The 20528-nt window shown below is 58.0% G+C and overlaps 2 protein-coding genes across 2 annotated transcripts; both read right to left on the reverse strand.

Annotated features, from left to right (window-relative positions):
* Window positions 1-2201: 2201 nt before the first annotated feature.
* Window positions 2202-5593, reverse strand: LOC141929200 (protocadherin alpha-3-like). The gene is made up of 4 exons (XM_074838382.1): window positions 2940-5593; window positions 2685-2766; window positions 2427-2555; window positions 2202-2314 (listed from the first exon to the last, which is right to left on the reverse strand). Exons 1-4 carry the CDS (start codon window positions 5574-5576, stop codon window positions 2202-2204), a joined length of 2961 nt encoding a protein of 986 aa, XP_074694483.1. The 5' UTR covers window positions 5577-5593.
* A 9045-nt stretch (window positions 5594-14638) lies between these two features.
* Window positions 14639-17660, reverse strand: LOC141929201 (protocadherin alpha-2-like). Its single transcript, XM_074838383.1, has 2 exons — window positions 15009-17660; window positions 14639-14826 (listed from the first exon to the last, which is right to left on the reverse strand). The coding sequence occupies exons 1-2, from the start codon at window positions 17641-17643 to the stop codon at window positions 14639-14641; spliced, it is 2823 nt and encodes a 940-aa protein (XP_074694484.1). The 5' UTR covers window positions 17644-17660.
* Between the last annotated feature and the right edge of the window lie 2868 nt (window positions 17661-20528).

Here is a 20528-nt window from a genome sequence, read left to right on the forward strand (position 1 = left end):
TAACTCCAGATCTAACAGGTCTCATAGTCCAGACCCTTGGAGCCTGGGAGTCGATCCCGGGCAGGAACACTCTGTGCCCAACCTGCCTCAAGCTTTCCTCTGGGCATCCTCCACTCCCCACTCTGGGACACGTGTTCTCAAGACAAGCACATCAGCTCCCATAACCGCCTTCTTATGACATGGCCCATGGTCTTCCCAAGGATTTCCAGTTCCTGCAGACAAGTCCTCCCACTCCTCAAGGTCACCCTTCACATCAGGCAACGGCCAGACCCTGCTCAGTGCCACATTCACCTCTGTGACGTGTCACAGTCTCCTTTCACACCTCAAGGCTCAAGTCGACCTCCCATCCGTGAGAGCACGATAAAAAACCACACAGAGCTATCACATACACGGTGCCAGCAGACTCTCTGCTCCTGAACTGTCATGTCTGGCCACGCTTCAACTATCTCAGATGGAAATGTTGCAGACCTGACAGCAATAGTCTTTCTAAAGCAGATGTGGAGACAGCTCTGAACGGCAATGGCATTGAAATCATCTGTGAGAGAACAACCCAAGTGTTGATGATCACCCCTCTGTAATGCATGTTGTTCACTTGTGTAGAGAATTCTGTGTAGGGTTTTTTTTGGTGGGTTGGTTTGGTTGACTTTTGCTTGTTTTTCCAAAAAGATTTCCAGGACTTCTATTGTAAAAGTGTGGCTGCTGATGCAAATTTTGAAAGAACAACATAACAGGGCAGCGTACATCACCCCACTTCTCTAGCCAGGAACGCAAGTCCACAGCCTGGGAGACGAGGGGAGCAAGAACAGAAAAGTTCCATTTCCAACACCTACCTTGGAGGAGACTCCTCTGCCTGAATAACTGATATGACTAAGTGCAGCTGACACATGCTTGGGGAAAAAGAAGTCCATATCGCCTCCCTACTTTCTTAAAGACTCTGGTGAGACAAGTGAAATGGAGGAAATGCACCAACAGGAGAAAAATCCCCGAAGTCCCAATTGTCATCTTGCATCACGTTTCTTCAAAGGACAATCATCCTTGAATGAAGTCAAAGTGACAACGGCTCACACTTCATGGCCACAGTGGTGAAACACTGGACACGAGGACAAGGTATTAAGGGCGTGATCAAACACACACAGATTACACCGGCCCCCTCAACCCATCCACTTACAAATCCCACCTGAGGAGGAGCAACAAACTGTCATGGACACATCAATGGATGTGGAAGCTGCTATGGATGCCCATCACCACACAAGGACAGCAGGCTGAAGCGCTACCCTCCCACAACCCCTTTCTCACAACAAGAAGAAAAAGGTCAATCACAGAATCACAAAATCATCCAGGTAGGAAAAGACCCTCGGGATCATACAGTTCAACCATCAGCCTTACTCTACAAAGTTCTCCCCTACCCCACATCCCCCAGCATCTCATCTAAATGACCCTTAAACACCTCCAGGGATGGTGACTCCACCACCTCCCCAGGCAGCCTATTCCACTGTCTGACCACTCTTTCTGTGAAATTTTTTTTCCTAATGTCCAGTCTGAACCTCCCCTGTTGCAGTTTAAATCAGACAGTATTCAGAAGTCTGAATGTCACCACCCTTACCAACACATTTCCTACATCAGGCAGGCAGCAGCACAAGGACTGTCTCTGGTACAAGATCTTCATGACCTCAAAAGACTCTGTGGGCATTTCAATACCACACACTATCCCAAGATCCAGAAGGCCTCCAACTACAGACCCTTGGGCCCTGGGAAAGGATCCTGGGCAGGAACACTCTGTGCCATTCCTGCCTCGTGCTTTCCTCCAGGCATCCTCCACACCCCACTCTGGGACACGCATTCTCAAGACAAGCACATCATCTCCCATTCTTGTCTTCTTACGACATGTCCCATGGTCTCCCCAAGGAATTCCAGTTCCCGCAGACAGGTCATCCCCCTGCACAAGGTCACCCTTCACATCGGCACATGGCCAGGCCCTGCTCAGTGCCACTGCCACATTCACCTCCACGACATGCCACAGTTTCCTTTCCCACCTCAAGGCTCAACCCAAATTTTGCTTGACCCTTCTCATCCATGAGAGCACCACGGAAAACCATAGAGATGGCATCTCATGGATGGAGTCCAGCAAAGTCTCTGCAGCTGACCCTTCAGGTGTGGCAATCCTTCAGAAATTTCAAAGGGAAAATACTACAAGTCTGAGATCAACACTCAGTAGAAGTGCTGTCGGGAACACGCCAATGACAAAGGGCACTGATTTCATGCTGAGAGAAACCAACCCACATGTTGACGATCACACCAGTACAGCGAATGGTATCTGTTGTGTAGCAGGATATGGTTGAGGGAGTTTTTTGTTGTTGAAAAAAGGATTTTCAGGGAATTATCTAATGCAAATATTGACAGATTATCAAAACACTTCAGTGCACAACAAGCCACATCTGCAGCAAGGAATGCAACTTCACAACATGGGCAGGGGAGTGGGAGAAAAGAAGATGCTTGTCCAAAAAGTCTCTTATAGAGAAGAATGAAAGAAGAAGAGGACAGAGAAGAAATGACAACTCATAACCACACAGTCACCGGTCAGAAAAGATAAAAAAGCAGTAGATAGGGCCTGAGGGACCATCACCACTTCCACAGCCGGCGTGTCCTGCACTCCTTCAGCAAGCTCGGGTGCAAATGCCACACACCAGCAAGCAAGAGCGGCCCCAAAGCCCACGTCATGGCACCTCCCCCCGCAAGCAGCAGTGACTTGACTGAACGGGACGACAACTGCCACCCACAACAGCAAAGCCCAGCGGACAACGGGAACTGCTGCTGCTGGCGGCGGCAACGCCTTCACTTACCCCCCACCACTGCAGCCCCAGCAAGAGCCCCGGGGCTGCGGGGAGGACGCGAGGGCAGAGGCAAAGGTGTCACCACCACCCTTCAGACCCGCCACGCACCCACCGCCCGCAGGCCCCGCGGGATGAGCCCGGCTCCCACCAGCGCCTGCCCACGGGACGCGCCAGAAGGGCGGCAGCGGGCAAGGGGCGTCGGGGGAAGGGCCGGCAGGCGACAGAGGGACGGAGAGAGGGAGGCAGGGAGAGGGAGGGAGGGAAGGAGGGAGGGCCACTGACCGTGTCCAGCAGAGCGGGCGGCTCCGGCTGCGTCTCCTTCGCCGCGGGGCCGGGCGGCGGCGGGAAGTTGGGGCTGAAAACCATCAGGTCGCTCTTGCCCGCGCCGTCCGCCACGCACAGGCTCCGGCTCTGCCGCTGCGAGTACGACCAGCTCCCCACTTCGCTGGCGCACACCAGCGTCGCCGGCCCGGGCCCCGACAGCACGGCCGCCCGCGGCGCCCACCGCGACGCCCCGTACAGCACCACCGCCAGCAGGAACAGGCTCGACACCGCGCAGATGGCCACCACCAGCCACACGTTCGTCGCCGCCGCCGCCGCCGCCGCCGCCGCCGGGCCGCCCTCCGCCGCCCGCAGCCCCGACCCCGACGAGGACGACGAGGACGAGCCCGCGGCCGCCAGCGCCGCCTCGGCGCCCTCCACCAGCGACACGCTCAGCGTGGCCGTGGCCGAGCGCGCCGGCTCCCCGTGGTCCCGCACCACGATCACCAGCCTCTGCCGCGGGCCGTCCGCCTCCTCCAGCGCCCGCGCCGTGCTCACCTCGCCGCTGTACAGCCCCACGCGGAACGGGCCCTTCCCCCGCGGCTCCCACAGCTCGTAGCGCAGCCACGCGTTGTAGCCCGAGTCCGCGTCCACCGCGCGGATCTTCGCCACCACCTGCCCCGCCGGCGCCCCCCACGCCGCCCACGCCCACCACGCCCCCGAGCCCGGCCCCGACGCCGCCGAGCCCGCGGCCCCGGGCCCCGGCCCGCCGCCGGCTGCCGGCAGCAGCGCCGGCGCGTTGTCGTTCTCGTCCACCACGAAGAGCTGCACCGTGGCGTTGCCGCACAGCGGCGGCTCCCCCGCGTCCACCGCCCGCACCTCGAACTGCAGCACCTGCACCTCCTCGTAGTCCAGCGGCTGCAGCGCCCACAGCCGCCCGCTCTCCGCGTCCACCGACACGTAGCTCGACGCCGCCCGCCACCCGCCGCCCGCCGCCGCGCCCCCGCCGCCGCCCTCCCACACCGAGTAGCTCACGCGCCCGTTGCCCGCCTCGTCCGGGTCCCGCGCCCACAGCCGCGCCAGCTCCGCGCCCGCCGCGTTGTTCTCCCGCGCCAGCACCGTGTACACGGCCTGCGCGAACGCCGGCGCGTTGTCGTTCACGTCCGACACCGGCACCCGCACCCCGCGCCTGGCGCGCAGCGGCGGCGCCCCGCCGTCCTCCGCCCGCACCTCCACCTCGTACTCCGACACCCGCTCCCGGTCCAGCGCCTCCCGCAGCACCAGCGAGTACGAGCCCGCGAACGTCGCCACCAGCCCGAACGGCGCCGCCGGCCACACTGCGCAGCGCACCCGCCCGTTCGCCCCCGAGTCCCGGTCCGACACGCTCAGCAGCGCCACCACCGTCCCCACCGGCGCGTCCTCCGCCACCGGCACCGACAGCGACGTCACCCACACCTCGGGCGCGTTGTCGTTCACGTCCAGCACCTCCACAACCACCTTGCAGTGACCCGACAGCGGGGGGTTGCCCTGATCCGCTGCATCCACTTGCAGACGATAAAGACCAACATTCTCAAAGTCCAAGTCACCCCTAAGACGAATCTCTCCGCTCTTTCTGTCGATCCCGAAAACGTCTCTTCCCTCCTGAGGAAAAAACTGCCCGAGAGAATACGAGATATTCCTGTTCGTTCCCTCATCCAAATCCGTGGCGTTTACTCTGATCACTAAAGTTCCGCGTTGCGTATTTTCCAGAAGCTTCACTTTATACACCGACTGGTTGAACTGGGGCGCGTTGTCGTTGGCGTCCAGCACCGACACCACCAGCTCCATCGTGCCCGTCAGCGACGGCCGGCCCCCGTCACTCGCCGTCAACACCAGCCGGTGCACGGGCACCGTCTCGCGGTCCAGCGGATTCCTAAGCACAAGAAATAAGGACTCAACGTCCTCCTCGGTCTTTTGTAAATCCAGGGAGAAGTGCTCGCTGGGGCTGAGGGTGTAGGAGAGCTGCGCGTTGGCCCCGATATCCGCATCCGACGCGCCCTCCAGCGGGAACCGAGAACCGGGAGGGGAGTTCTCCGACAAACTGAGGTTTCTGCGGGCGGCGGGGAAGAGCGGGGCGTTGTCGTTGATGTCGGTGACCTCCAGCTCCACGTGGAAGACGCGCAGCGGCCGCTCCACCAGCACCTCCAGGCGCAGGGCGCACGGCGCGCTCTTCCCGCACAGCTCCTCCCGGTCCAGCCGCGAGCTCACCACCAGCGCCCCGCTCGCCCCGCTCACCTCCACGCTCGCCCGCCGGCCCTGCGCCACCAGCCGCAGCCGCCGCGCCTCCGCCTCGCCCGCCTCCAGGCCCAGGTCCTGCGCCAGCCGGCCCACCACCGTCCCGGCCTTGGCTTCCTCCGGCACCGAGTAGCGCACCTGCCCGCCGCCCAGCGCCCAGGCCGCCGCCAGCACCAGCACCCGCACCGCGGGCGCCCCGCACACGCCCATCGCCGCCGCCGCCGCCGGCACCGGCCCGGGCCCCGCACGGCTCCCCGCCGCCGCCCGCACGCTCCGGCTCTCCTGCCCGCCCCGCGCCGCCCCCCCGCGCTCACAGCCGGGCTCTCCGCCGCACCGGGGCGGAGCCGCCCGAGCCGAGCCGCCGTTTCTGAGCCTGCAGCGACACCGTGTGCTGCTCCGCCGCCTCACGCGCTGCCCACGAGCGCCCGCGCCGCCGGCCCCGACCTGCTCAGCCCCTCTCCCGGCCGTGACCGCCCTTCTGCCCGCTCCTTCGCTCTTGCTTTCTCCTCCTGCAGCGCTCTCTGCTTGCACACAGCCCTCGCTCGCCCTCGCACGCTTTCCTCTTGCCGCCTCCCGCTCCCTTTTCCTGACCGTTTCTTCCTTTCTCTTCCGACTCGGCTCGTCTCTTTCCACGACCGTCCCTCTCCTCCTTCTCTTCGCTCTTTCTTCTCTCCCGTCTTCCTCTTCTCTTCCTTCTCCTGCTCGGGCTTGCCCTGCCGCCCCCCGCTCTCTCCGCCCCTTGCCCTTCTCTTTCCACCCTTCTCTCTTCTTTCCCCCCGATCGCAGCTCACCAGCCGCCGCCTCCGCGGCCGAGACCGGCAGAGTCGCACCCATCGGCGCTAATGACGGGGCAGCAGCGCCGGAGCGCGGGATCGAGCCAAGGCCGAGGCTCTCAGGGACCAGCTCTGTTCAGCGCCGAGAGCTCAGGTCGGTGCGTGCCGCTCATCGCCTTTACGGTTTCTTTCTCTCTCTCTGTGTCATCGTCCTTCCTTCCTTCCTGGCTTGCTTTTTACTTGCATAGTGTCGGTCCTTCCGCTCTTTTTCCTTTGCATGTGCATTTCCTTCTGACATTTTATTTTTCTCGCCCTTGTTCTCTCTTCCCCTTCTCTTTCCTTCTTTCCCCTGTTTCAGTTTTGCCTACCCTCCTCTTCTGTTTCCATCCTTGTCTCTTCTGTTCTTCTCTTTACTAAAATCTTTCCCAAATGTCTACACCATGCTCGCAATGAAGCATGGACATGTCCCGTGGAAAGAGCTCTCCTTCCTCTTCCTCACCCCCCCTCACCAAGCCTTGCAGAGTGCCCCGCAGTACCGAGGATGCCGAGTTCCTCAACTCCATTCAGCATCTCGAGATAACATCAGTGCATGCTGGGAATCTTTCTCAATCATCTCTTCTTGCTTGCTTGCTTGCAAGGAGTCCTTCCTTTCCTTCCTTTTTTTTTACTCCTTCTTTCCTCCTTTCTCTTCTCTCTTCTTTCCTCTCTTCCTTTCTCTCTGCCTTTTTCTTTTTGCCCCGCTCTGACCTTTCTTTGTCTCTCCTTCTCTTCTGCTTCCATCCTTGTCTCTTCATTTCTTCCTTTACCAAAATGTTTTTAAAATAGCTGCACCACGCTCGCCATGAAGGAGGGACACGCCCTTTGGCAAGAGCTCTCGTTCCTCTTCCCTAGCACCTTCCTACGGTCCATGCACCTGCAACTTCCCCTCCCCTCGGCATGAAGGCCACACTCCTCAGCCTCCAGTCCTCTCCGGGACCCGGCAGATAACACAGCAAGGCAATCACATGGCAAAGAACAGCTCCGTGACATCCGAACACAATCCACCACCCTCTGAAACACAAGCCCAAGACCCAGGTACTTCAACATCCAATAAAACAGAAGCCAAACTGTCCCAACAGCCCAGGGGAGTCTCTCAGTTGGGAACTCAAACCCATTACAGCCCACCACGACAACCCTCTAGGAAGGCTCACAAAGCACGGGGCAACCACAGCTCCCCACTGAGAACATCTTCTGGATGCCCAACACATCCACTCCCAGAAACACATTAAGGTCCCTCCTCCACCTGTCCCGGCTGCCGCCTGCTCCCACCGTGCCTGGAAGCAGCAGCAGAGGAACGAGAGCAGGCAGTGGTGCTTTGCTGCTCCAACCCTACAGGCATTACAACCCAGGCAACCTTCGCTCGATCCAACAGGAAAATGCCGCAGCTGAGCAGGAACAAAAGCACATCTGTCTCTCAAACACATCCACTGTAGGTGGGAGCGACTTACCTGGAGCATCACTGGGTGCTTCTTCAGAAATGAAACATTTTCAGGGGAGCGGAATTGGTTTTAAGGGACATGCTCCCTTAACTTTATCAGCAATTTTGGGGGATGCTGGACAGAAAAATATTACTCATGTTCTTCAAAAGCTTTGAAAACCCTGGACAATGTGCACCGCTCCCTCATGCACTTCTGTCACAGGGGAAGCAGGAGGGACACCTCAAAGCTGAGGACGTTGTCTCAACTTCAACGTCAGCTCAGCAGAGGGGAAAGATCTTCCCACACACAGTTGGAAAACTGCCCAAACATCTGCAACCTGACAGCTGCCAGAATTCCACCCTCTGCATCTCATCCAGCACATCGCCAGTGTGGGAGAAGAAAAAACAAACCGGTGGGGGCTCTCACTAACACCAGAGAAGAAAACCAAAGGAACCCCTTCCACTGCACTGAAACGCCAGGTCTGCCAACATCTGGAACACAGAGACCACTTCTTCCCCTCCCTAGCAAGACTACGACCAGAGAGATGGCTGAGGAGACGTTCAGAGAAGGCTGCCAGAGTGATTCAAATTTCAAAGAGCTTCTCTTTGACCAACAGCATTCCCTGTCAAAAACAAGGCATTAAAAATGCGTACGGCAGTCATCTTCAAAAGCAGTAATACCTCAGAGAACAACAGGGTGCGAGGATACGGGGAACCCCGTGCGCTGGGGCTTTTCTCAAGGTTTTCTCCTGGCATCCTCTATCCTGCGCCATGGGAAATGGCATCTCCACAGCTAAGCAGACATTCCCCAGCCCTCCCCCAGCGACACAGACTGTGTTCTACCCAGCAGCTCCGTTTCCCTCAGGCAAGACTCTGCCGCACTCCAAGTCACCCTCCCCGTGACACATGCCCAGGCCCTACCTGGAGCCACTCGCACGATCACTGCCAAAATGCTCAGACACAGCTCAGCCCCAACAACATGCCCAGCTTTAAACCCCGCTCTGCGTCTGAGCCAGGCCTTTGCACATCCTCACCTTCCCCCCAGTCGGCACAGAGAACATAAGGAGGGATGCAAAGCCACACAGCATTCGGCAGGCTCTTCCCAGCTGCATAAAATTCCCCACCAATTCCTTTTGCCTTTTCAGCAATCTCACATGGAAACACCACAGAGCTGCACATTAGAGTTCTTAAGGATTCTGTGATGAGGGTTGTGACAGCTCTGATCCCAGACCACACGGATTTTGTTCTTCGAGAGAACCACACCAAATGCTGAAGCACAAGCGCACTCACAATGTCAACTGGGTGGGAGAATTTGTACCAGAGGACAACAGAGCTGGGCTGCTGTGCAGGGTTTGGCGTGTACGTGCACATGTCAGAAGGAGCCATGTGTGACAACAGGACACACCATCTCTACCAAGGCCACCTGTGCAAGTGCACAAGTAGGGGAAGTCGAGAGTACAAAGATCACACCCACCTCACCACATGTCCTCACAAACCCTGCCTGAGGAGGAGCAAGGAATCACCCTGGCAACATCAACGCATGTGGAAGCTGCTATGGATGCCCACCACTGCACAAGGGCAGCGGGCTGAAGCGCTGCCCTCCCACAACCCCTTTCCCAAAACAAGCGGTTCATCAGATGACATCGAGCAGTGGGCACCTCACCCCTTGTTACCAACACATTGCCTACGTCAGGCAGGCCCCCAGCACAAGGGACTGCCTCTGGGGGAAGCTCTTCATGACCTCAAAAACTCTGTGGGCATTTCAGTATCTCAAGATTTAGGCGGCCTCCAGCTCCAGACCCTGAGAGCCTGGGAGTCAATCCTGGGCAAGAAGACTCTGTGTCCATCTTGCCTCATGCTTTCCTCCAGGCATCCTTTGTTTCCCACTCTGTGACATGCTTTCTTAAGACAAGCACAGCATCTCCCATTCTTCTCTTCTTATGACATGGCCCATGGTCTTCCCAAGGATTTCCAGTTCCCGCAGACAAGTCTTCCCACAGCTCATTGTCACCCTTCACATCAGCACATGGCTCAGCCCTACTCAGTGCCACTGCCACATTCACCTCCGTGACATGTCACAGTTTCCTCTCGCACCTCAGGGCTCACTCCAGCTCTTGTAGACCCTTCCCATAGATCAGAGGACCACAGAAAGACATAGAGATGATATCACAGTGTCCTCCAGACTCTCCGCAGTAAACCCTTCACGTTTGGCAATGCTTCAGCTATCTCAGGTGGAAATGTAATGCACTGGGGAGCACTAATCCATCTAAAGGTGATGTCGGGACAGCTCTAAATGGCAATGGCACTGGTTTCCTTCTGTGAAATAACAACCCAAATTTTGATGAGCACAGCACTGTAATGGATGATATCTACTGTGTACGACAAGGTGGTTTGTGGTTTGGTTTGTTTGGTTTGTTAGGGTTTTTTAATCCAACAGAAGATTTCTGAGTTTTCATACACCACGATGAAGAGCTATTCTTCCTGCCTCACTTTCCACCTGCATGATGAATGGCAAGCCCTTGCTTTTCCTTTCAGCAAGACATGTACTGCCAGAGCAACATGGCAAGAACCCACGTACCAAGGGGCATTAATCCCCACAGAGCACCTCTCCTTCATTAGCATGAGCCACCCAGCACCCATACAAACAAAAGCCATGAAAGTAACACTACGGCATTTTCACTAAGAACATTCTCAGGGTCCTGAGGGCATTGGCTGATGTAGTACCAAGTCACCCTCCAGGATTCTGGAAAAGACACAGCAGTCCAGGGAAGTCCCCGGTGACTGGAAGAAGGGAAGCATTGTGGCCATTTTTAAAAGCGGTACCGACGAGGACCCTGAGAACTACCAGCCTGTCAGCATCACCTCTCTGCCTGGGAAGCTCATGGAATGGATCCTCCTAGAAGCTACGCTCAGGCACCTGGAGGACAGGGAGGTGACTGGAGACAGCCAACACGGCTTCACCAAGGGCAAGTCTTGCCTCAGCCACGTGGTGGCCTTCTGTGATGGAGTGACTGCGTCAGGGGACAAGGGAAGAGCTTCGGGTGTCACCTATCTGGGCTTCTGTAAGGACTTTGACATAGTCCCCCACAACATCCTTCTCTCTAATTTGGAGAGATATGGATTTATGGATGGACTGTTCAGTGGATGAGGAATTGGCTGGATGGTCACAGCCAGAGGGTAGTGGTCAATAACGTCCAGGTGAAGATCAGTGACAAGTGGTGTCTCTCAGGGGGCCGTATGGGGACCAGCACGGTTTAACATCTTCATCAGAGACATAGACAGTGGGATCGAGTTCACCCCCAGCAAGATTCCCAATGACACCAAGCTGAGTGCTGCGGTTGACGTGCCTGAAGGATGGGATGCCATTCAGAGCGACCTGGACAAGCTCAAGAAGTGGGCCCATGCAAAATTCAAGAGGTTCAACAAGGCCAAGTGCAAGGTCCTGTACCTGGGTCTGGGCAGCCCCCAGTATCAACACAGGCTGGGGGATGAAGGGATTGAGAGCAGCCTGGACAAGAAGGACCTGGGGATACTGGTGGATGAAAAGCTGGACATGAGCCACCAGTGTGCACTTGCAGCCCAGAAACCAACCATGTCCTCGGCTGCATCACGAGAAACATGAACAGCAGGTCAAGGGAGGGGATTCTGCCCCTCTACTCTGCTCTGGTGAGACCCCACCTGCAGTGCAGTGTCCAGCTCTTGGGTCCTCAGCACAGGATAGACACGGACCTGCTGGAGTGGCTCCAGAGGAGGATCAAAAATGATCAGAGGGATGGAACACCTCTCCTATGAGGACATGCTGAAAGAGTTGGGGGTGTTCACCCTAGAGAAGAGAAGGCTCCTGGCAGATCTTATTGTGGCCTTGCAATACTGAAAGGGGCTTATCAGAAAGATTTGGAAAGACCTTTTAGTAGAGTCTGTTGAGATAGGACAAGTGGGAAGAGTTTTAAACTAAAAGAGGGCAGATTTAGACCAGTTATAAGATGACATTTTTTACAGTGAGGATGGTGAAACACTGGAACACGTGCCCCAGAAAAGTGGTGGATGCTCCCTCCAGGGAAACATTCAATGGCAGATGGGACGGGGCTCTGAGCAATCTGATTGAGCTAACGATGACCCTGCTCATTGCAGAGGGGTTGGACAAGATGATCTTTAAAGGCCCCTTCCAACCCAAACTGTTCTACAATTCCCTGGACACCCAACACATCTACTCCAAGGAAAACATCAGGGGCCTTCCTCTACTCGTGCTTGCTGCCACCTGTCCCAGCTGTGCTGGAAGCAGCAGGAAAGAATGAGAGCAGGCAGTGGTGCTTTGCTGCTCCAATACAGTCAACATTCGGTCAATCCAGCATTAAGTTATCTCGACTAACCAGGAACAAGAGTACACCTGTCTCTCAAACACAGCCCCTTCAGGTACGAGTGACTTTCCTGAGTGACAACCGTCACTGGTGTCTTCTTGAGAAAAGAGATGTTTTGAGGACAGGACAGTTGCTTCTAAGGAACTTCCTGGGAAGATGGGCAGAAAAAAAATACTCAAGTTCCCCAAAAGCTTTGAAATTTCTGTACATGGTGTCGTGCTCCCTCATGCACTTCTATCACAGGGGAAGCAGGTGGGGCACCCAAGAGCTAATGATAGTCTCACAATGTCACCCTCAGCTCGGTATAGTGGAGAAAACCATCCCCCACACCGATGGCCAACCACCCAATCCTCTGCAACCCGAGAGCTGACAGAATTCTGCCATCTGCATCTCATCCACTCGTACCAACACCTTGCCAATGTGAGAGAAGGAAAAAGAAAAGAGTGGGAGTTTTGGGTAAGAGCAAAGAAGAAAACCAAGGGGTCCCATTCAGTGTATTGAAACTCCAGCTCTGCCAACATCTCGGATATGCAGAGCGCTTCTTCCCCTCCCTAGCAAGAGAGGGAGCAGAGAGATGACCAAGGAGCGCTTCAGAGAAGGCTGGCAGCGTGGTGCAAATTTGGAAAAGCTTCTGTTTGACCAACAACATTCCAGATCAAAACCAATCTCTCAAAGGCAAGTATGGCAGCCATCATCACATCGGGCAGGAATATCGCAAAGAACAAGAGTGCCCCAAGATATGCAGAACTTCTGGAGGGCCCGAGAGGATCGCGGGCAAGTACCACTGTGCTCGGGGACATTTCTCAAGGTTTTCTGCTGGCATCCTCTATTTCGTGCCATGGGGAATAGAACAGCTAAGCAGCTGTTCTCCGATTCTTCCCCAATGACATGGATAAGGTTCTCTCCAGCATCTCCCTTTCCCTCAGGCAACACTCTTCCCCGCTCAAGGTCACACTCCCCATGACCCATACCCAGGCCCGAGTCACTGCCACTCGGAGCCATCACTGCCACAATACCCACACATTGCTCCAACACAAGAACATGCCCCAGCTCTAAACCCCTCTCTGAGCATGACCCAGGCCTTTGCACGTCCTCACCTTCCCTCACCATTGGCACAAGGAATATACGGAGCAATGCAAAGGCTCTCTCTGACTCTTAGACTCTTCCCAGCTGCCTGGATGTCTTGTGCCTTCTCAGCAACTTCAAAGAGAAATGGAGTTCTTAAAGATTCTGTGATCAGAGCTGTGACTGCTCCCATCTCAGTCCACACAGTTCTTATTCTTCAAGAAGACCACACCAAATGCTGAAGTGCAATTGCACTCACGGTGTCAGCTCGGTGGGAGAATTTGTACCACAGAAAACCAGAGCTGGGCTGCTCTGGATGGTTTGGTGTGTCCATTCAGACATCAGAAGGAGCCATGCATCATAACAGGACCCACCTCTACCGAGGCCAACTCTGTAAGCACACACCTAAGCGAAGATGAGTGCACAAAGACTGCACCGACCTCCTCGTGTGCCCTTAAAATCCCGCCTGAGGAGGACCAACGAACCATCATGGCAACATTGATGGCTGTGGAAGCTGCTATGGATGCCCACCACCACACAAGGACAGCAGGCTGAAGCGCTACCCTCCCACCACCCCCTGCCCAGAACAAGAGGGAAAAGGTCCATCAGACAGTATTCAGCAGTCACCATCTCACCAACTCTTATCCAGCACATTTCCTATGTCAGGTAGGTGCCAGCACAGGGGACTGTTTCTGGTGGGAAATCTTCATAACCTCAAAAGACTCTGTGCTCATTTCAATACCACACACTATCCCAAGTTCCAGAAGGCCTCCAACTGCAGAACCTTGGAACCTGGGAAAGGATCCTTGGCAGTAAGACTCTGTGCCATTCCTGCCTCGTGCTTTCCTCTCGGCAACTACCACTCCCCACTCTGGGACATGTGTTCTCAAGACAAGCACAGCATCTCCCATTCTTGTCTTCTTATGACATGTCCCATGGTCTCCCCAAGGATTTCCAGTTCCCACAGACAGGTCATCCCCCTGCACAAGGTCACCCTTCACATAAGGACACAGCCAGGCCCTGCTCAGTGCCACTGCCACATTCACCTCCACAACATGCCACAGTTTCCTTTCCCACCTCAAGGCTCAACCCAAATTTTGCTTGACCCTTCCTGTCCATGAGAGCACCACGAAAAACCATAGAGATGGCATCTCATGGACGGAGTCCAGCAAAGTCTCTGCAGCTGACCCTTCAGGTGTGGCAATCCTTCAGAAATTTCAAAGGGAAAATACTACAAGTCTGAGATCAACACTCAGTAGAAGTGCTGTCGGGAACACGCCAATGACAAAGGGCACTGATTTCATGCTGAGAGAAACCAACCCACATGTTGACGATCACACCAGTACAGCGAATGCTATCTGTTGTGTAGCAGGATTTGGTTGAGGGAGTTTTTGTTGTTGAAAAAAGGATTTTCAGGGAATTTTCTAATGCAAATATTGACAGATTATCAAAACACTTCAGGGCACATCAAGCCACGTCTGCAGCAAGGAATGCAACTTCACAACATGGGCAGGGGAGTGGGAGAAAAGAAGATACTTGTCCAAAAATTCTCTTACAGTGAAGAATGAAAGAAGAAGAGGACAGAGAAGAAATGACAACTCATAACCACACAGTCACCGGTCAGAAAAGGTAAAAAGCAGTAGATAGGGCCTGAGGGACCATCACCACGTCCACAGCTGGCATGTCCTGCACTCCTTCAGCAAGCTCGGGTGCAAATGCCACACACCAGCAAGCAAGAGCGGCCCCAAAGCCCACGTCGTGGCACCTCTCCCCACAAGCGGCAGTGACTTGACTGAACGGGACGACAACTGCCACCCACAACAGCAAAGCCCAGCGGACAACGGGAACTGCTGCTGCTGCTGGCGGCGGCAACACCTTCACTTCCCCCCCACCCCACCCCCTCAGCCCCAGCAAGAGCCCCGGGGCTGCGGGGAGGACGCGAGGGCAGAGGCAAAGGTGCCACCACCACCCTTCAGCCCCCGCCACGCACCCACCGCCCGCAGGCCCCGCGGGATGAGCCCGGCTCCCACCAGCGCCTGCCCACGGGACGCGCCAGAAGGGCGGCAGCGGGCAAGGGGCGTCGGGGGAAGGGCCGGCAGGCGACAGACGGACGGAGAGAGGGAGGGAGAGAGGGAGGGAGGGAAGGAGGGAGGGCCACTGACCGTGTCCAGCAGAGCGGGCGGCTCCGGCTGCGTCTCCTTCGCCGCGGGGCCGGGCGGCGGCGGGAAGTTGGGGCTGAAAACCATCAGGTCGCTCTTGCCCGCGCCGTCCGCCACGCACAGGCTCCGGCTCTGCCGCTGCGAGTACGACCAGCTCCCCACTTCGCTGGCGCACACCAGCGTCGCCGGCCCGGGCCCCGACAGCACGGCCGCCCGCGGCGCCCACCGCGACGCCCCGTACAGCACCACCGCCAGCAGGAACAGGCTCGACACCGCGCAGATGGCCACCACCAGCCACACGTTCGTCGCCGCCGCCGCCGCCGCCGCCGCCGCCGGGCCGCCCTCCGCCGCCCGCAGCCCCGACCCCGACGAGGACGACGAGGACGAGCCCGCGGCCGCCAGCGCCGCCTCGGCGCCCTCCACTAGCGACACGCTCAGCGTGGCCGTGGCCGAGCGCGCCGGCTCCCCGTGGTCCCGCACCACGATCACCAGCCTCTGCCGCGGGCCGTCCGCCTCCTCCAGCGCCCGCGCCGTGCTCACCTCGCCGCTGTACAGCCCCACGCGGAACGGGCCCTTCCCCCGCGGCTCCCACAGCTCGTAGCGCAGCCACGCGTTGTAGCCCGAGTCCGCGTCCACCGCGCGGATCTTCGCCACCACCTGCCCCGCCGGCGCCCCCCACGCCGCCCACGCCCACCACGCCCCCGAGCCCGGCCCCGACGCCGCCGAGCCCGCGGCCCCGGGCCCCGGCCCGCCGCCGGCTGCCGGCAGCAGCGCCGGCGCGTTGTCGTTCTCGTCCACCACGAAGAGCTGCACCGTGGCGTTGCCGCACAGCGGCGGCTCCCCCGCGTCCACCGCCCGCACCTCGAACTGCAGCACCTGCACCTCCTCGTAGTCCAGCGGCTGCAGCGCCCACAGCCGCCCGCTCTCCGCGTCCACCGACACGTAGCTCGACGCCGCCCGCCACCCGCCGCCCGCCGCCGCGCCCCCGCCGCCGCCCTCCCACACCGAGTAGCTCACGCGCCCGTTGCCCGCCTCGTCCGGGTCCCGCGCCCACAGCCGCGCCAGCTCCGCGCCCGCCGCGTTGTTCTCCCGCGCCAGCACCGTGTACACGGCCTGCGCGAACGCCGGCGCGTTGTCGTTCACGTCCGACACCGGCACCCGCACCCCGCGCCTGGCGCGCAGCGGCGGCGCCCCGCCGTCCTCCGCCCGCACCTCCACCTCGTACTCCGACACCCGCTCCCGGTCCAGCGCCTCCCGCAGCACCAGCGAGTACGAGCCCGCGAACGTCGCCACCAGCCCGAACGGCGCCGCCGGCCACACTGCGCAGCGCACCCGCCCGTTCGCCCCCGAGTCCCGGTCCGACACGCTCAGCAGCGCCACCACCGTCCCCACCGGCGCGTCCTCCGCCACCGGCACCGACAGCGACGTCACCCACACCTCGGGCGCGTTGTCGTTCACGTCCAGCACCTCCACCACCACCTTGCAGTGACCCGACAGCGCCGGCGTCCCCTTGTCTCTCGCTTCGATTTGTATCTCGTATGACCGAGCGTCTTCAAAGTCCAGAGCGCCCGTCAGACGGATCTCCCCCGTCATCGGATTTAAGAGGAAAAGATTTAAACCCTTTGCAGGAAAGGTATTGATCGCACTGAACGTCATTTCGCCGTTTGTCCCCTCGTCCGGATCCATCGCGTTCACCCGCGCCACCAGCGTCCCCTCTGCAGCGCTCTCCGGCAGCTGCACTTTATACACCGACTGGTTGAACTGGGGCGCGTTGTCGTTGGCGTCCAGCACCGACACCACCAGCTCCATCGTGCCCGTCAGCGACGGCCGGCCCCCGTCACTCGCCGTCACCACCAGCCGGTGCACGGGAACCGTCTCGCGGTCCAGCGCTTTCGCGAGCACCAGGAACAGGGATTCTCGGTATTCTTCACTCCGCTGTAAATCCAGGGAGAAGTGCTCGCTGGGGCTGAGGGTGTAGGAGAGCTGCGCGTTGGCCCCGATATCCGCATCCGACGCGCCCTCCAGCGGGAACCGAGACCCGGGAGGGGAGTTCTCTGGTAAAGTGAGGTTTTTGCGGGCGGCGGAGAAGAGCGGGGCGTTGTCGTTGATGTCGGTGACCTCCAGCTCCACGTGGAAGACGCGCAGCGGCCGCTCCACCAGCACCTCCAGGCGCAGGGCGCACGGCGCGCTCTTCCCGCACAGCTCCTCCCGGTCCAGCCGCGAGCTCACCACCAGCGCCCCGCTCGCCCCGCTCACCTCCACGCTCGCCCGCCGGCCCTGCGCCACCAGCCGCAGCCGCCGCGCCTCCGCCTCGCCCGCCTCCAGGCCCAGGTCCTGCGCCAGCCGGCCCACCACCGTCCCGGCCTTGGCTTCCTCCGGCACCGAGTAGCGCACCTGCCCGCCGCCCAGCGCCCAGGCCGCCGCCAGCACCAGCACCCGCACCGCGGGCGCCCCGCACACGCCCATCGCCGCCGCCGCCGCCGGCACCGGCCCGGGCCCCGCACGGCTCCCCGCCGCCGCCCGCACGCCCCGGCTCTCCTGCCCGCCCCGCGCCGCCCCCCCGCGCTCACAGCCGGGCTCTCCGCCGCACCGGGGCGGAGCCGCCCGAGCCGAGCCGCCGTTTCTGAGCCTGCAGCGACACCGTGTGCTGCTCCGCCGCCTCACGCGCTGCCCACGAGCGCCCGCGCCGCCGGCCCCGACCTGCTCAGCCCCTCTCCCGGCCCTGACCGCCCTTCTGCCCGCTCCTTCGCTCTTGCTTTCTCCTCCTGCAGCGCTCTCTGCTTGCACACAGCCCTCGCTCGCCCTCGCCCGCTTTCCTCTTGCCGCCTCCCGCTCCCTTTTCCTGACCGTTTCTTCCTTTCTCTTCCGACTCGGCTCGTCTCTTTCCACGACCGTCCCTCTCCTCCTTCTCTTCGCTCTTTCTTCTCTCCCGTCTTCCTCTTCTCTTCCTTCTCCTGCTCGGGCTTGCCCTGCCGCCCCCCGCTCTCTCCGCCCCTTGCCCTTCTCTTTCCACCCTTCTCTCTTCTTTCCCCCCGATCGCAGCTCACCAGCCGCCGCCTCCGCGGCCGAGACCGGCAGAGTCGCACCCATCGGCGCTAATGACGGGGCAGCAGCGCCGGAGCGCGGGATCGAGCCAAGGCCGAGGCTCTCAGGGACCAGCTCTGTTCAGCGCCGAGAGCTCAGGTCGGTGCGTGCCGCTCATCGCCTTTACGGTTTCTTTCTCTCTCTCTGTGTCATCGTCCTTCCTTCCTTCCTGGCTTGCTTTTTACTTGCATAGTGTCGGTCCTTCCGCTCTTTTTCCTTTCCATGTGCATTTCCTTCTGACATTTTATTTTTCTCACCCTTTTTTTCTCTTCCCCTTCTCTTTCCTTCTTTCAGTTTTGCCTACCCTCCTCTTCTGTTTCCATCCTTGCCTCCTCTGTTCTTCTTATTTATCAAAATCTTTCCCAAATGTCTACACCATGCTCGCAATGAAGCATGGACATGTCCCGTGGAAAGAGCTCTCCTTCCTCTTCCTCACCCCCCCTCACCAAGCCTTGCAGAGTGCCCCGCAGTACCGAGGATGCCGAGTTCCTCAACTCCATTCAGCATCTCGAGATAACATCAGTGCATGCTGGGAATCTTCCTCAATCGTCTCTTCTTGCTTGCTTGATTGCAAGGAGTCCTTCCTTTCCTTTCTTTTTACTCCTTCTTTCCTCCTTTCTCTTCTCTCTTCTTTCCTCTCTTCCTTTCTCTCAGCCTTTTCCCTTTTGCCTCGCTCTGACCTTTCTTTGTCTCTCCTTCTCTTCTGCTTCCATCCTTGTCTCTCCTCTTCATTTCTTCCTTTACCAAAACGTTTTTAAAAATACCTGCAGCAGACTCACCATGAAGGAGGGACACGCCCTTTGGCAGGAGCTCTCGTTCCTCTTCCCTAGCACCTTCCTACGGTCCATGCACCTGCAACTTCCCCTCCCCTCGGCATGAAGGCCACAATCCTCAGCCTCCAGTCCTCTCCGGGACCCGGCAGATAACACAGCAAGGCAATCACATGGCAAAGAACAGCTCCGTGACATCCGAACACAATCCACCACCCTCTGAAACACAAGCCCAAGACCCAGGTACTTCAACATCCAATAAAACAGGACCTGACTCAGTTGTGAACTCGAACCCATCACAGCCCACCACGACAACCCTCCAGGAAGGCTCACAAAGCACGGGGCAACCACAGCTCCCCAGCACTCTTCATGTACCTTGGGAAGAACTCTTCTTCCTGACTCATTTCCCACCTGCGCAATGACTGTCCAGCTCTTGCTTCCCCTTTCACGCAGTCAGGTTCTGCCAGAACAACACAGCAAGAACCTCCGTACCCAGGGGCATTGGTCCCCACGGAATATCTCTCAGCATTAGCATGATCCACGCATCACACATCCAAACAAAAGCCACCCAGGAAACACCGCGGCATTTTCACTGAGAACATCTTCTGGATGCCCAACACATCCACTCCCAGAAACGCATTAAGGTCCCTCCTCCACCTGTCCCGGCTGCCGCCTGCTCCCACCGTGCCTGGAAGCAGCAGCAGAGGAACGAGAGCAGGCAGTGGTGCTTTGCTGCTCCAGCCCTACAGGCATTACAACCCAGGCAACCTTCGCTCGATCCAACAGGAAAATGCCGCAGCTGAGCAGGAACAAAAGCACATCTGTCTCTCAAACACATCCACTGTAGGTGTGAGCGACTTACCTGGAGCATCACTGGGTGCTTCTTCAGAAATGAAACATTTTCAGGGGAGGGGAATTGGATTTCAAGGATATTTTCCCTTAACTTTATCAGTGTTTCTGGGGAAGCTGGACAGGAGAAAATGGCTCATGTTCTGCAAAAAGTGGACAATGCCCAGTGCCCCTCATGCACTTCTATCACAGGGGAAGCAGGAGGGACACCTCAAAGCTAAGGACATTCCCTCAACGTCAGCCTCAGCTCAGGAGACTCAAAAAGCCATTCCCCACACTGATGGACAACTGCCTGAAACTCTGACACCCAACAGCTGCCAAAATTCAGCAGTCTGCATTTCATCCACGTTACCAATGTGAGAGAATGGGAAAAAAAAAAAAAAAAAGGATCGAAGTTTTTGGTAAGAGGAGAGAAGAAAAGCAAAGGATCCCATTCTGCTGTGTTGAAACACAAGGTTTGCAAACTTCTTGGATACAGACAACACTTGTTCCTCTCCGTAGCAGGACTAAGAGCAGACAGGTAACCAAGGAGAGGCTCAGAGAAGGCTGGCCAAATGTGATTGAAATTTGGAAAAGCTCCGGTTTGACCAACACCATTCCCCATCCAAGGGGAGGGCTCCAAGCTGAGTATGGCAGATGTCTGCTCAT

The sequence above is a fragment of the Strix aluco genome, chromosome 13 (genome assembly GCF_031877795.1).
Source record: "Strix aluco isolate bStrAlu1 chromosome 13, bStrAlu1.hap1, whole genome shotgun sequence".
Lineage (NCBI taxonomy): Eukaryota > Metazoa > Chordata > Aves > Strigiformes > Strigidae > Strix > Strix aluco.

Coding starts and splice junctions, on each gene's coding strand:
- LOC141929200 (XM_074838382.1), bottom strand. CDS start 5,576: ATGGGCGTGTGCGGGGCGCCCGCGGTGCGGGTGCTGGTGCTGGCGGCG. Junction 2,767..2,939: donor GCGGGGCCTGCGGGCGGTGG/GTGCGTGGCGGG, acceptor TGTGGGTGGCAG/TTGTCGTCCCGTTCAGTCAA. Junction 2,315..2,426: donor CCTTGCTGCAGATGTGGCTT/GTTGTGCACTGA, acceptor GCTACACAACAG/ATACCATTCGCTGTACTGGT.
- LOC141929201 (XM_074838383.1), bottom strand. CDS start 17,643: ATGGGCGTGTGCGGGGCGCCCGCGGTGCGGGTGCTGGTGCTGGCGGCG. Junction 14,827..15,008: donor GCGGGGCCTGCGGGCGGTGG/GTGCGTGGCGGG, acceptor TGTGGGTGGCAG/TTGTCGTCCCGTTCAGTCAA.